This window comes from Gadus morhua, chromosome 18 (genome assembly GCF_902167405.1).
Source record: "Gadus morhua chromosome 18, gadMor3.0, whole genome shotgun sequence".
Classification (NCBI taxonomy): Eukaryota; Metazoa; Chordata; class Actinopteri; order Gadiformes; family Gadidae; genus Gadus; species Gadus morhua.
The window spans coordinates 18,381,027-18,396,971 of NC_044065.1; the positions used below are offsets into that span (position 1 = coordinate 18,381,027).

Genomic DNA, 15,945 nt, shown 5'->3' on the forward strand with positions numbered 1-15,945 from the left:
AATGTACAACTTTTTCAGTACAGATCGGATAGGACAGTTGGAGTTTTTTTTTTTGACAAAAAATAATGTAACCGTTTATTAGAAGTGTTATTTTCAAACGCTATAAAAATTTATCGTCAACATTTATTTTTTGTTCTAGGTGCCTTCTATTTACAGACTTTTGGGCCGTATAATACCGGATGTGACGTTGGCTTTGGGCTTTTGTTTTTAAAAAGCGGCGGTTGCTCCAAACCAGCCGGGCCGGCTGTCTGTACTCCTTAAGTTATATACTCTTCTTAAGTGAGATAAGCCACCAATATCCCTTTGGGCATAACACGAAGTGAGTACTGTTTTATGATTGCAACGGATGGGTAGGACACCAGACGTCCGTTCCCTTGCTAAGTGAGGTGTTTTAACTTAGCCTTTAAAACAGGAGCTAAGCTAAGGGCTGTTCACTTAGCCTTCATAAGGGGAGCTAAGCTAAGGGTTTTTAACTTGGCCTTCATAACAGGAGCTAAGCTAAATGTTGTTATATTAGCCTAAGGTGTGTTACATTAGCCTTAATAACAGGGGCTTAAATAAGGTGTGTTATATTGGCCTTAATAACAGGAGCCAAGCTAAGTTTGATAGAACTTGAATTAGCCTTCAAAACAGGAGCTTAGCTAAGGTGTGTGACTGGTTCGATGACTACATGTTTTTGTCATGTGGGTCAAAGCAGTTTACCATGACCGTGTGCCCTGGTGTACATGATCCTGCATGGTTTATATTGCAATAGTAATGGTACTACTGATGCATATATGATGGTTTATGTTATTAAGTTATAAAGGTCTTAAACTTCCCAGCTCTTCAAGAGGAGGTCTGTGTCTCATGTATCTAAGGGCATGTTTGACTAAAGCCACGATCAGCCAATCGTGATGTGTTGCATGTTGCAGTCAACATGACATTTTAAAATGTAAAATCACGACCTTTATTATGAATACACAGTTCTTGCATTATTCACAATTCACATAGTATGGAAATGGCAGGTGGACTTTGCAACAAGTATCATAACTACAACTAAGAGACAATATACTCTAGCAGTTACTTTATTAAAACTTATTTCCCCAAGAAATTCTCGTGTTCATTCATCTCTTTTTTAAACCTTTTCAACAACCTAGCCGTAGCCAAGAGAGATTTGAAGATATGTATTTAAATCTGTCAGAAATGGCGTTACCTAGCTTATTATGTGAAGAAATCATTAAACATCTATCTGACTTCTAAATAAGAAGCTCCAATGTGCTGTTAAAATAACCCAAATTGATGTTAATGTTTTAGCAGCCAGAGGAGTTAAAATTTTAAAATACAGTTTAATTGCAGTTCTTGTATTTTTCACAATTGACATGGTATAGAAATGGTAGGTGGACTTTGTAAGATATGAAGATGCAAGAATGAAGTTATTAACGCCAAGAGGAGTTCAAATTGTTTCCAAGAAAAGTGTCTCTATCAATAATTGTCTTGTTGTATGCAAAGGACTTTTAACCATGTGCATTTTTAAATGGAAGCAAATGCAAAAAATCGATAGCTTATGAGTCAACTACTGCCGCGACGAACCCATATGCATCTCCGATGACCCCTGAGATTTGGAAGAACTGCAATAAAGTATGCAAAAGTAGAATGTAAAGTTAGCATCACATTCACACTGTTCTCCTGCCTGTTGTTCGTGTGCTGCTGCAGTCAGCGATGGGAGGAGGCCTCCTTGGTGTCCTGCCTCCTGGGGAGAAGAGGCTGACGGGAAAGTCCTTCTTCCTGGACAACGTCAAGAGACGGGCAGCCGCCTTGCTGGTGGAGGCCATCTTTCACCTGGGAGGGGTAAGCTAACTGCTTACACATAGGCCTTTTCCTTCTACGAGCTACCTCTAACCTACCAGAAAGGTTGGGAGTTGGGAGAAGAAGAAAATCCAGAAAGCTTGTGTGTGATTCGTGCATTTCTAGACATCTATATTTCTATTTAGAATTATGGAAAGTAAATCGCATTATTTGGTAATCCTGCTACAAAGACTGTAAAAAAACTGAAGACTAGTATCCAGATTGACATTCACACACTGACACTCGCACTGATTATCCTGCTAAAGGTCACCTTTTTTCTGAACAATAGTCGGGGCCTCAAATGCAATTCATCTCCTTTCACATTTGCTGCAGTGCCACCAATTACAGCAAATTAAATTATTTCCGATAGGGCTCCTAAACCCATAGATGGAGGCATTTCGACCCACACTGGTAAAGCCACAATGATGATGAGACTAGAACTTTGATTTTTCACTCCCATTGCCAGTTTAGCGTAATTAATCAATAAGAGTATAAGTCATTTGGTAGAGTGTTTTATCTAAAGCATCTTCCAATTCCATGCATTGATGCCTTGTTTGCATGGGAGGCTCCAGTGGGAGTTGAACCTAACCCTTCCAGTGTTTACCAGCAGTGGAGCCACACTGGACCTCTAGATTCCAAACAGAGCAAACGGTGGAGCTGGTGATCAGCTAACACCAGGATGTCTTTTTTTTTCCGGGGGGCATGTGACTCAGGAAGTAGAACGGGTTGGCTCGGAAGGTTGCTAGTTCGATCCCCGGCTCCTCCTAGCACCGTGTTGAGCTGGCCATGAGCCTCACCCTGACTGCTCCCGACGAGCTGGCTGTCGCGTTGCACGGCAGACACCGCCGTCGCGGTGTGAATGTGAGGCAGTATCGTAGAGCACTCCTATTGGCCACTGGTTAGTAAAGCGCTGTATAAAGACGGACCCTTTACCGTTTGTTCTCCTCTTGTGTGTCCCTGACAGAAGGTGGAGGGTTTCCTCCACAAGGACGTGACCTACCTGGTGACCGGGAGCCAGGAGGCGTCGCCAGAGGAGAGGATCCAGCCCGCCAAGACGGAGGCCAAAGGCGGGCGAGGGGAGACGGACCCCCCCAGAGACGGAGTCCGGGAGGCCAAGGACCGGCCGTGGCCGACCACGCCCCTCCCAGCGCGCCCCACGGTCTGTCCCCCGCCTGTCTGTTCGCTGTCCGTCTGTTTTAAAACATGGAGGTGTTTGTAGAGACACAAACGTGCTCTTGTTTAAGCATGGTCTATGCTTGCTAGTGTGTATATTGTGTATTATATCTGTTTGCTGAGTTTGAAAATACTAGCATGGGTTTGATCATAAAATCAAAGCGCTTCACAGTACACCCCCAATGTAAAATACAATGGGACTGAGATGGGTAAGATCTCTTTTGCTGCTCTTTCATCCTGGAGCGGGCTGTAAATAGACCTTAAAAAGAAAGTCTGCTGTCATGAGTTGTCAAAAATGAGTTTGTATTTGTTGGATGTTCCGTTTTTCTTGTTATTGGCCAGTTCACCCTCGCAATTTTTTTTTTATAGTGATGTGTTTCAACCTAGATTAATAAAGTAATGGTTGAATAATGACGTGTTAATGATCTGGTCAGTGTTATGTTGCCGTAGTTGTCAAAACCATCAGAAATCAGTCTCATCAACTAGTCAAATCTTAACTTGCGGTGAGTGTTAATGTTTAAAACTGCACTGTTAGCTCATGTTTTTTTCTTTTTCTTTTTTAGTGTTTCGGCAGTCGTGGAATGGCCCTACTGGAGAAAGCCATTCGCAACAATGTGAGTGGTCCTGTAGTCACAATAGTGGTTGACATTTAAGATCTCTGTGGTTTGGTATGTCAACTGTTGACGCAGTGGAGTCCTGCTGACAAACAGGCCTTTTGTTGTTATTTTCTTCCAGGAGCGACTGCAGGGAAGTGTCTTGCAGAAAGCCCGCTCGTGGGGTGTGCAGATTCTCTATGTGGATGGTATCCTTTTTGACCGATGCCCCCCTTATGGCTTGTCTTTAGTGTTCTCTTGGTGTAGTGGGTCTTCGCTTACAGCAGAGGGCACCGTATTCCTGTTATGAGCTTCAACAGTCTGTTAGGATGTTGTGGTCTCATGATTTCCTCCTGACAATAGGTTAAGAATGGTGGGGTGCCAATTCAAATATTCAGTAATAGTTTTGTTTAATGGACTATAACCATTGAAACCGTCTCTCCTGGCTCCATGAAAGCTTCTACTAATACGAAATGTCAACATTACTTCCATGTACCAACTCTGCTGAATAGCAATTAGCGTGCATGTGCAAGTGTCACAAATGTGAATTAAAGTGCTTTTCTTGCTATCTTGGCGTCACTATGGTTGATCCCCCGGAATGGTATGTTTCTTTAATACGAGGCTAAGCAAGGGGTATGTGTTATAAAAAAAAGACATATTTCCCCACAGACAAATTTCATATGAAAGTCCCATGTTAAGGATAATGGGACTATTTCTTATGACTCCAAAGTCCATACTGTAGACTTGAAGCACAGTGTGGAGTGGAATGGATGCTCTCTATGGTAGAGGATGTGTTTAAGATAAGATAAGATGTACTTTATTCATCTCAGCAGAGAAATGTTGTGTCTTTAACTGATTCCAAGATATCCTGCTGTACCTACAAAGATTAACAAGAGAGAGCTTCAACACCAAGCAGAAAAAAGCAGAGGTAATTTTCTCAGAAGATGCAAAAATCTTTGCATCAATATCAGTTTGGTTTGATGGGCTTTGGATGACATTGTATGTTTCCTTTTGCTTTATCAGCTGAAGAACTGCAGCAAAGTAGCTGTTCGTGTCGTTAAAGGTTAGTTAATGCTCATAAACACTTGTATTACTGTCTCTTACTGCACTGTCTCAAAATATTTCTAATCATGTTCTAAATTAATTGTATAAACACTCAAACTTTACTTTCTTAAATTTATAAAATGAATGATGTATAATAAATGAACCACAATGTTCTGCATCCTCTGTCCTTAGCTGCCGGTCTGAAATGCCCCTACCTCAAAGTGGAGGATTTAAGCAGGTGAGTGAGTTTCCTCTTTCCATGCTTTTCCCGGTAGAGTAAGTGCTTCCATTGCCTTTGTTTGACATTTGAATCCAAGTGAAACAATACCCTTCAAGATCTTTAAGCCATACCGTCCGTCCCCCCCCTCAGCTTTTCCTCTAAATCCTTTTATGTTAAGGGATTCGACACCCATATGTAAAGGGATCCAGGCCTTTTTCTATGCAGCTTTGTTGAAGGATGCCTACAGGTGGAAAGCAGGCACTGGGGATCAAACCCAGAAGTCCTCTGGCTGGGTAGAACACCTTAACCACATAATATTGCTTTTCCAACACACTCTAGCCACTTCACATTCCAACACTTAAACCTAATTTTAAGTCTTGATATGCTAGAGCCAGCATGAACCAAACCTGGGGTAAGCACCGTGTGCAGGGTTCATGTGGCGATCTGTCCCGTGGTGCGCGGCCCGGAAATGTGGAACCTCTGCAAGCATCATGCAAGAGCCGCGTGTCCACAAAACCTAAGGCGGCGGGGTATGCAATGGCCATGTGTGGACTGCACTTCACAAGCAGCGCATCACCGCAACCCCTAGTTCTGTTTTACTCATTTAAACAAGCTAAACATCTGTCTTGGACTTGGACTCCAAAGCCTGGCTATATATAAGCAACAGGCCAGAGGCCAGAGAGAAAAGTGATCAGTTTCTAGATCTTTCCTTCTGAACAGGAAGGTGGGTTGGTTATTATGCCCCGGAACACGCTACGTTCAGCTCCAAATGAGTGTAGCGAGAAAGGGCGTCGTTGACCCAGGGTGACCGGTCTGCAGCTACCCCCTCCCTCCCACTGTGCGTGGGCTCACCCCTGCGGCTTGAGTTTCGGCCCTGGTGGTTTTCCTAATCGTGATTAGTTTAGTGAGTTCAGGCAGCTAGTGTGTCAGTAGCACTGAGTGAAGCGGCCCCCAGGAGCCCAGTGCTCTCCCAGTGGGGACAGATACCGTATCCAGTCCACCGCGACGGCTCCGTACACAAGCCAGGTCAGGGAGGTCTCTGCCCCAGCCAAAGGTTCCCTTCAGTGGCCCCTGTCATTTTAGCTAATGAAAGGAGCCCTCCCCTGTCGGATGGCACCTGTGCACAGGGAAATCTAACCCCACGGTATCTGAAACGGTGTGTGAGACTCGCTAGGGTCTGCCTCCAATACAACGCTTAATATGCATTCTTGCCTTTTTATGTTCTATATATTTTGTACCAAAGCATCTCTCTTGTGAGGAATTATTTACTTTTGTAACACAGACTTCAATGAATGTAATCGGCCCTTAAGTTTATGTTTCATTCCACCTCTAGTTCTTTTGATATCAGAGTTAACAAACTTGCGACCTGACATGCTTGTATTATTTAGTATAATTTGTGGCCACTCACCAATCCAGAATGCCCCCTCTAGTGGTGCTCTTCAGCAGCCTTCTGACCCTCACACTAACCTGATGACTGGTGCTCCACAGGAAGTACCAGCCGCTGTACGTCCAGTCCCTGAGCTTCCCCAGCTTCTGCTTCTCGGGCCGCTTCGGCCCTTCCGAGCCCCCCCCTCCTGCTCCCTGCCCCGAGAAAGGCCCGGAACAAGAATGCGACACCAAGTTAGTAATGGTCTTTTACCTACTGAAGAACCAGGCACTAGCCCAGTAGTGGGAGTACGACCTGGGAATATAGTGTAGCTAGTCAACACACGTTGGTTGGACATTACTATTAGTCCAATCAGAGGGTCTTCTGAACTCAAAGGGCCACGACTGAACGCCATTATCACTTACTATGGATGAAGGTTGAAGGGAACTGCTGCAATTTGGGTTCATTTAGGTTATATTATCTATTTAAACAAAGGGGGTGCAGTCCTTGAATACTATTAAGTGTTTGGTTACTCTTCACAAGGAAAACCAAACCCTAAAACAACCTATTCAAGATAAAGTGATGTAATCAGTAACTTTAGTATTATTATTTTATTTTTTTAATTGGCCACTGAACTATGGTCATAGCATCAAAAACATCAAACTATTAATTCTGAACAGTGGATTGCATGTGTAACAGCCTGCAGAATGCCGAATTACTGATTAATCAGAATCAGGTATTCAGTAAAGCTGTGTAAAAAACAATTGTACTGTAATGGATACCAATCTGTCCTCCACCAGCCTTTCTAATGATTGTCTGTTCTCTAGAGAGTCCCACAAAGTGGCCAGCGGACCTCTGGGCCCCCCGGAGCCCCCCCTGCCACTCAAACCCTCCCCATGGCGGGCGCTCAACAAGGTCCAGGGCTACTGTGAATGCTGCCGGGAGGCCTTCACCAACCAGGAGGAGGTACATGGAGGGAACTATGGAATCAAAAACACATAAAGTGAAGGGTTAAACAAATAGCTCATGTGACCGATTTGAATACATTTGAGATGAAATATAGTGTGTGTGTGTGTGTGTGTGTCATTTGAAATAGCCCTAATGTATATCATTTCGAATCCCATTGAAACCGTTGAAATGTGTGTACGATTCAAATGCCGTTGAAAGTCATTTTCTCCCCCGTCTGTCTGTCCTGTGTCTCTTCCTGTGTGTGTCCCCACTCTGGTCCTCAGCACCTGGTGTCCGCCACACACCGTGGGTTTCTGCAGCAGGCCTCCAACTACAGCGCATTGGACCGGTTGGTGGCCAGCCTGCTCCCGGGCTTCGACCCAAACCCCCCCCAGCACATTGACCCTTCCCTCGACAGGTGACCCCTCTAAAACCCCAGATATAGATATAGATTTTTTTTTTTAAGATTTAAAGAATGATCAATCTTTAAATCTTTTAATGGATCACCCACTCACACAGAAACTTTTTTATGTATCCTTCTGGCTCTATTTTGATTAGGTATTCTCCTACCATGAATAGCAGATGTTATATTCATGTTGATTACAGCTCAACCTGCACAGGTGCAGTGTGTATATTTCGGTTGATAGTGTCTGCGGTAACATCGTGATGTGTTTATGCCCCCACCAGCGTCCCCACCCCAGCGTGCGGCCCCAGCCCCGGTGCGGCCGACCTGCTGACCCTCAGTGACGGCGCGGCGGAGAAGGCCGTCAGAGCGCTGCTGAACCCAGTGGCGGCCTTCGACGAGGCCTTCCGCAGCCTCCCCGCCAAGCCTCCCTCCCCGCCGCCCGCCGCCCCCCGGCCCGTGCCTTCACACCACGCCTCGCACCCGACCTGCGCGCCCATCCTCGCTGCCCTGCTGGCCGCCCCACGCCCTCCCTCGCCGTGCATGGGGCTGCGACCTCTGGACCCCCCGACGCTCACCCCCTGCTCGCCCCTCCGACAGCCCCCTAAACTCGAGCCGCTCTCCCCCTGCAAGCCAACCCCGGATGGGACCTCTTCCGATCCGTACTCCCAGCCCCCGGTCCTCAGTCCCCAGGCCCCGGACACCCGTTACGAGCGCCTCGACCTCTTCTCGGACCCGCCGGAGCTCAGCCCTGAGATCCCGATCCTGCCCCTTCCCGCCCTCCAAGGCATGCAGGTCTCTGGTTCTGAGACAAACCACAGTTTGTTCAATGTCCTAGAGAAGATCGGAGCGTTGTGTCCTGAGACCAGCCCCCCGTCGGCCCTGTGTCGTTCTTCCTCCTTCCCCCTGATGGCGTCGACGTCGTCGAACTCTAAAAAACGCAGCCGGTCTGCCAGCCCCAGACGGAAGTCCACGAAGAGGAGGAGGCTGGCGTTCTCTGTCGACCAGCAGTCCTTTTGCAAACCAGAGGGTGACCTGAGTGTGGGCCTCCCTGGCCCTGTACACCTCGGCCCCGTGTGCTCCAGTACAGACCTCGCGGTGGCTGAGGCCTGCATGGGGTCGGACCCACCGGGGGACTTGGGTCTTGGTGAGCCCCTCCATCTAAAGCCCCTTCTCTGGGATTCTCCTTCCTGTGGCCCGGTCCCTCCAGAGGGAGTCAAAGAGGCCACAAAACCCACTTTCACCTCGTTCCTTGTGCCACACACCAAGGTTTTCTCCCAGCCCCCCAGTCGTTTGGCCAGCAGCCATTCCGGTCTGGGGGACCAACCTCCCTCCCCGGTCTCCCCCAACACTCCAGACTGTTCCTTCTCCATCCAAACCCCCCCCGGGTCCCACCACACCCAGTCCAGCCAGTGCTCCCTCCCCCACGCCGTCTCCTCTGTGTGCATCGAGTCCGCCCTGGTGCCCGACGTAGCCGGCCTCTCCCCGTCGTCCTCGGAGTCGGACTGGGACCACGAGTTCCTTTCCCGGCTCGCCCCGACGGGAGCCCCCCCCCAGGAACCCCTCCTCTCCAGCCGGGGGCGCTGTAGGCTGGACCAGGAGCTCCTTCAGAGGGCCTGTACCTGGGCGCACAACAGCAGCTACGAGGCGCGCCTGCACTCCGCCCTGCAGCCCCCCACCAGCCGGGTCCTGTAGCGGGGCGGTGTGCTGAGGTCCGACACCGGACACGTGGCCTTCCCTCCCCTCACCGAGTCCGTTCGCTTTTTTTATTTAATGTTTCACCTCCTCTCCGTTTAGGTTCTCCAAAAGAAGCCGAGCAAGTTTACGATGAATGTTTTTAAATCATGCATCCATGAACTCAGTGTCTGGGCAATGGGTTGCAAAAGGTGAACACAATCACCCTCAGCGTCCTGCTCTTCCTGCTTCTGAGCCTCTTACCAGAGGAGAGTATAACCACACATGCACCCTTTGGTGACCGCCTCTCCATAAAGTACCCCCCGGCCCATCAGGCTTTCAGCCTCTCTGATGCTATTGAGACTTTAATGAGGCCCTGCTCCGATGGGATATTACTCAATTAGTCCTAAGTGCTGCTAGCGAGCCTCCAGTACATCCCGGCACTCTGTTGCTGCGGAGCGCCCAGGGTCAGAGCGCTCTGCTAGGGATCAGGGAGGAAGTAGCTGTAGCTCAAGCAGCTGCTGCCTGCCCAGTGAGCCGGGTGGTGATAATGGCACCATCGGCTTCATGGGAACCATTGAAGGTGACTCATAGTTGTGGCGAGGGGATGGTGCCAGGACTAGCTCTGAGCGGCCCCCCCCGTCTCCAGGCACTTCAGTGGATAGGCTGCGCACAGGACGTCTAAGGGGGAGATACTCTGATCGGCCTGATGGGAGAACAAGGCCTAATCCCATTTCTACCCCTTACCCCTTCAAAAAACAAGGGGAAGGGGGAAGGGGTAGAAATGGGATTGGGCCCGGGCCCAAATCTCATCATCTTCAGGCTTGAGGCTGAAGATTGAGAACCCGAGAATCTACGATAATGAATCGATTATTACTGAAGTGCTTTTGTGCAGTGGACTCGTTTGGAGGGACACCCCTGGCTATCAGTGACCATGCTGTGAAGCTCAAATAACTCCTTTTACTTTGGACAGTGTATCACTTAAATAAGCTCAGAAATGGACAACCGGCTTTCCTCTCCATCTCCAATATAGAATAATATATGTAAAGAGAAGAGAACGACGCAAGTGGTTTTCTACAAATGGCAGCTTATTCATGGTGAAAGTATTTTATTGCTTTGAAATGTGAAATTAATTTGAAATAAATGTTATGGTTTAAATAAGTCATGATTTGGTTTTTAGGATTTTCTACATCACTGAGGACCTATTGACTGTCTACTGTTGAATTTCAGCGTATGTTTTTATCTTTACCATAAACACACCAAACCACTTCGCCATAAATGGATTTTCTACATCTCGATATACCTCACCTCTAAGTCGATAACCATAACTTGAACATTTCTGAATAAACTATTACCATTTCTAATGCACCATGGAAAATGACCACTGGCTAAGTTGCTTTGTTCGCTTTCTTTCTGAGTGATATTTATGTGGGATGTGGTGTGAGCGTAGTAGATTGTTCCTTCGTTATCCTCTTCAACCTGCTAATGTAGCATTAATCTGATACCTTATTTATTTACTTCCTTTTTAACTAATGTGTTAAATTATTCCAGGTCAGGCAGGCAGTCTCACAGCAGACAATTGAGGCTTTAGATTACAGAGATTAAATTTTGGTTAACCATACATGGATTTCTTTAGTTAATTGCAATCCTACAACCTATAATTTAGGTCTGAATAACTGACTAAGGTCCTTTTACCTGTAATGATTGAGTCAGCTAAATATATTAAGGAGTTCTTCAGCAATGTCTTTAATTTCCACAGATTCATATTTATTAATATTTTTTTTTTTTTGTCAACTAGCTAATCGATGTACATTAACTAGGTGAGTGTGTAAGCATTGCTTAACAATTGTCGTTCCTAGGCTTTATTCTTTCTTAATTATGCTTTGCAAATATGGTACCTAACTACATCCAAAATGTTTCACCTAGAGACTCCATTCTCGGAGACCTCAACTAGGCCTACTTCATATTCATAACTTGGTGCTTCAACCGTTAAACTTTGTATCAACATTCAACAAATCAACACACTTTGATCTTCAGATATATCTAAACAGATTTTCGATCTAGTTTAATTTAAAGGGGACTTATTATACCACCAGGTGTGAGTGTGATTAGCCTTACAAGCCGTTTCGAAAATCGGCCTAATATGACATCACTAGTGGGTGTGTCCACCTAGATCTGTGCTGGATAGATGAGCAATGTTTACTTCAGTCCACTGAGTAGGCTGGTAGATAGATCTATCCAGCACAGATCTAGGTGGACACACCCACTAGTGATGTCATATTAGGCAGATTTTCGAAACGGCTTGTAAGGCTAATCACACTCACACCTGGTGGTATAATAAGTCCCCTTTAAAATCCACTTCGTATATTTTCAGTTGGTCTCTCAGCTAGAGCGCGAGGACGTTTTAGCACACGGTGGCTATCACAAAAGCTAACCGGTGAGGACGTTGGGAGCCTCGTAACAATGTCAATATTTAACCTAGAAACAAAATGTTAAGCTTAAATGGTTATGGTATTTCTTGTTTCCCTGACGCAAAAGATATTAATCAACTAGAAACAATATTTTTCACGTCATGCTATCTCCATCATCACGAAATGCCGTATGAAAGCTGGGACTCCAAGGAGTCCAACTGGATAATCTTCATAATTTTGTGAGCTTATCTCAATTAACTAGATGTGAAGGAATAAGGTCAATAACATACTTTTCCAAGTTACCACGCACACACACACTTTTCAACCATTTCAAACTTTACATTTCCATTTCAACAGCTCAGCTATTCTATATTTTATCTCAAATGTATTCAAACTTGATCACATTAGCTATTTGTCTTTTTGTTTCCAACCATTTAAAATAAATATGAAAATGTTGTGCGTGTCAACAATGTAAATATTTAGACTTGAACGCAGTTCAAGCCTTTTCACTTTTAGGCCATTCCACATTTCTTATGTGGCTTTATTGAAACATATTTTCAACCTCACTTTGCAATGACTCCAGCACTTACAGGAAATGCATTTTCTTGTTGTAATATAATAAATATTATTGGAGGCTTGAGCCTCACGAGCTGTTCTCCAGGCGGTGGTTGCCACGGCAGCGTCAGCGGCGCACGTGACGGCAGGGTGGGCTTTGATCTCCAGGCGCGTTCTGCCGCGCCGCTCCCGTTCGCGCATCTAGTCGCTCGCTCTCCTCCAGTATCAAGCGTTCATCTCGGAGCCTCGATGACTTCGACCGAGGGTATTGGACCCAAAACAATATAAAAACTGCAAATCGTACACAAGTACCTGGCTGTCAGTCACTCGGGGGCGGTGGGTCCTATAGGTGGTGTTGAGCGACACATGTGGAAACCAGAATGTCTTTCGGATGTATAGTCGGTCCACTGAGATAAAGGGACGCCTATCAACAGCCTCCTTTGATCCGACGCGTCCTCACCGTTTCCTGGATACCTCAGGGACTATGTGAGCACCATGCTGGCCGTGCGATGCCTGCTGTTCGTCACAGTGAGCGCACAGTGCGCCGCCACAGGTATGGGGAGGATGGTGATGGAGTGGTTTTTGACCAGGAAAACGTTTCTAGAATTGGGCTAATCCCCCAGCGATGTGAAGTACAATACAGAGGGATGCTGTGTGTGTTATGGTCCCACCACACGGACCAGTCTGGGTAGTACTGGTTGTAATGGTCCCACTACACGGACTATCTGTCGGCTCCGTTGCCCTCTCCTTATTGAATTAGGCCAACCGTAATTATAGGAGAGGGTACTTTTATTATCCTGCCCTCGGGGATGTGTGCTGCCTGTGTGTTGGTGCATATTATATACGACGCGTATTAAGATAGTTTGGAAATGTGTAGTAAAGCTGAGACGCGCAGCAGATCACCGTAGTGATTTCTGTGATCCTACTACCAGATGGCCGTGTGGTGTCGTCCCCCCTTTCCCGTGTTCAGATCCCCGCCAAATCTAGCGCGGGACGTCGGCTCACTCCCAGCGGTCTGGTTCAATGAGGCGCTCCCGTACAGCTTCATCAATATTGGATCGATTACTGTTTCGAGTTCTGTATTTCACCGACACGGTCTGCGATTAACAGTTAGTGCTAATTGTAGCTATTGTCAAAATGTAATGTTTTTCCCCTTCGGTTGACTCACTGACGAATAACTTGAGATATACAACTGTTGATTTCAGATGTCTAGTCCCAGGCTGATCCACTTTAGTCACGAGGTTCAGGGATCTTTTGATCTTATCTATTAACGATATTCTACAGCAGCCTTCATATCCACTGTTTTACTGTCTTATCATTAATTTGGCTTTTTAAACAACGGTTTATCATTTGGCCGTCGCGTCCAGCCGTAGATTTTGACGGGGCTTTAAACGGGCTTAAAGGCGTTTGGGACCGGGAGAACCACATCCAGGAGTCGGAGGTGGTCCGACCCCAGCGGCTCCTCCACAAGAGCCACTCCCACGAGGAAGTGCCCACCGCACACCTGGCCACGCGGGTGCACAACTACACGGCGGGAGAACAGGCGAGTCTCAGCTTGTAAACAACTTACCACCTGAGCACCTGAGCAAGACACGCCTCTTCAAGTGAACTTTTCACGGGGTGATGCCACCATGTCAGGTGTGAGTGTGATTAGCCGTTACAAGCCGATTGAAAATCGGCCTCTTCCTGTTTTAGTGACATCACAAGTAAGCGTGTACACCTAGATGTATGATGGATGTATAGATCAGCAACATTTGCTACAGTCCACGGGTTAGGCTGGTTGACTGGTCCATCCAGCATACATGTAGGTTGACATGCCTCCCTTGTGATGTCACTAAGGAACAGGGTAGGGCAGATTTTCAAATGGCTTGTAATGGCTAATCACACTCACACCTGGTGGCATGATATCACCCCATTAACTCACAGCAGACCTACATATTTTACATATTTTATACTATACTATATTCCTGAATATAATGCTTTGCCCTATCGAAAGGTTTCTGTTCTTCATACGGTTTAAAACCAGAAGGGTAGGCCCTGATCTGACACCGTAAGCAGTTTCAAAGTTCAACCGTCGTTTCGCATGACATCTTTCATGATCCCCTTCGTTGTCCTCTGGCCCTCAAGTCAGATGACCACAGTGGTCACATATCTAACACTTTGTATCACATCATCCACCCCTGAGAATACCCAAGCACAGCACCCTTCAACCATGATATTAGGTGATAGGTCTCATATCCATCTGGGCTCTGGTTACCGTCTCCATCGCGGCTGTTCGTCAGGCCAGCGGGCGATGAGACCTGCCCTTCATCTGCTCTCTGTGAAGGCGGTCTAGCTGGACTCCAGCCCAGCCCATATCTCAGTTTCCTGGGATAACTGTTGAGTCCTCGCATCAAGACGGACCTACAAGTGTACAATAAGTGTACCCACTTATTGAATTTTGTACGTCCTGGTACTTAATGTACGCACTTATTGTACGTCGTACTTCCTGGCACAAAAAAAAAAAGTATACAAGGAATGGGTTACCTACCATTATTGGTGCTTGACACTTGGTTCTATGAACATCCTTATTGTAGCGACAGCGATATATGGTTTCTCCTTCTACCGACAATTGTATTTATTGTAAGTTGCTTTGGATAGAAAGATCTGCTAAATGCCCTAAATGTAAATGTAAGACGGACTGGCTTATTCCAGTCAGCTGCCCTCCTTTCCCCTAAAATCTCCTGGTTAAGACCCACTGCTTTGGGTATACTGACGATACAGACCTATAATTATCTAATGCTAAATGTATCAATTTCGGACAACCTTGTGGCAGCACAAATCAGATGCCATGTCCCTTTTAGAATTAACATAACCTCAAATTGAGATTTTTTGACGTATTTATTTCATAACAAGAGAAAACGGGAAATATCAGTATTACCTACTATTGATTAGTTTGAAATGCTGATCCTATTTTTGGATCTCTTTTATGGCAGCCATAATAAGAGCCATCTCTTCTCTTTTCATCCACCACCCTCTCAATCTCAGCCCTTCCACCTGGCCCAGGCCAGTTTTGTCCTGGAGGCATTCGGCACCAAGTTCATACTGGACCTGGAACTCAACCAGTAAGCAAAGACACACACACACACACACACACACACACACACACACACACTCGCAGGCACGTACACACTAACATATACACACCAACACATACACGCACGCACGCACGCACGCACACACACACACACACACACACACACACACACACACACACACACACACACACACACACACACACACACCATGTATCTAATCCTAACACCTCTGTCTGTCTGCAGTAACCTCCTGTCCTCAGACTACGTGGAGAGGGACCAAGGCGATGGAAACGGGGGATCAGAGCAGAACGTGGTAGGATGCTCTGAAATAACTCACAACACTCCTGCCTTTGGTTCCTTCATCTGTAAGAAGTCCCAAAAGCTAGCCAGATAGGATGAATTCCAGAGGTTATCGTGTAGCGTCGATGTGGTGCCTGTGTTGTGTGGTCTTAGTGTTGGATGACGATATGTTTCTGATTATTATTATTATAATGACGATGTAGAATAGTGTAACTATAGGACAAGTGAAAGGGTGTGCTTGAATGCATTCGGTTGGCCTATATATATCATGATTTTAACAATGGGCACTGGCATGACTAACTTAATGAGATGCACATGTTTTTGTAACGCCTCTGTGATAAAAGGCCTATCCCCTCT

At 46.3% G+C, this 15,945-nt stretch overlaps 2 protein-coding genes across 3 annotated transcripts in view; both read left to right on the forward strand.

Annotated features, from left to right (window-relative positions):
- Positions 1 to 214: 214 nt before the first annotated feature.
- On the forward strand, positions 215 to 10,626 carry dbf4b (DBF4B-CDC7 kinase regulatory subunit). The gene is made up of 12 exons (XM_030340758.1): positions 215 to 319; positions 1,693 to 1,827; positions 2,789 to 2,983; positions 3,561 to 3,611; positions 3,733 to 3,799; positions 4,454 to 4,518; positions 4,614 to 4,653; positions 4,827 to 4,872; positions 6,343 to 6,474; positions 7,048 to 7,186; positions 7,453 to 7,586; positions 7,856 to 10,626. Exons 2-12 carry the CDS (start codon positions 1,699 to 1,701, stop codon positions 9,264 to 9,266), a joined length of 2,409 nt encoding a protein of 802 aa, XP_030196618.1. The 5' UTR covers positions 215 to 319; positions 1,693 to 1,698; the 3' UTR covers positions 9,267 to 10,626.
- A 1,746-nt stretch (positions 10,627 to 12,372) lies between these two features.
- The window catches only part of LOC115531497 (disintegrin and metalloproteinase domain-containing protein 11), a 32,559-nt gene continuing 28,986 nt past the window's right edge, over positions 12,373 to 15,945 (forward strand). For both annotated transcript variants that reach the window (XM_030340809.1, XM_030340808.1), the window contains exons 1-4: positions 12,373 to 12,764; positions 13,579 to 13,754; positions 15,239 to 15,315; positions 15,532 to 15,601. In XM_030340809.1, coding sequence (XP_030196669.1) covers positions 12,707 to 12,764; positions 13,579 to 13,754; positions 15,239 to 15,315; positions 15,532 to 15,601 — 381 coding nt within the window. In that variant the 5' untranslated portion in view covers positions 12,373 to 12,706. The remainder of the gene's footprint in view (positions 12,765 to 13,578; positions 13,755 to 15,238; positions 15,316 to 15,531; positions 15,602 to 15,945) is intronic.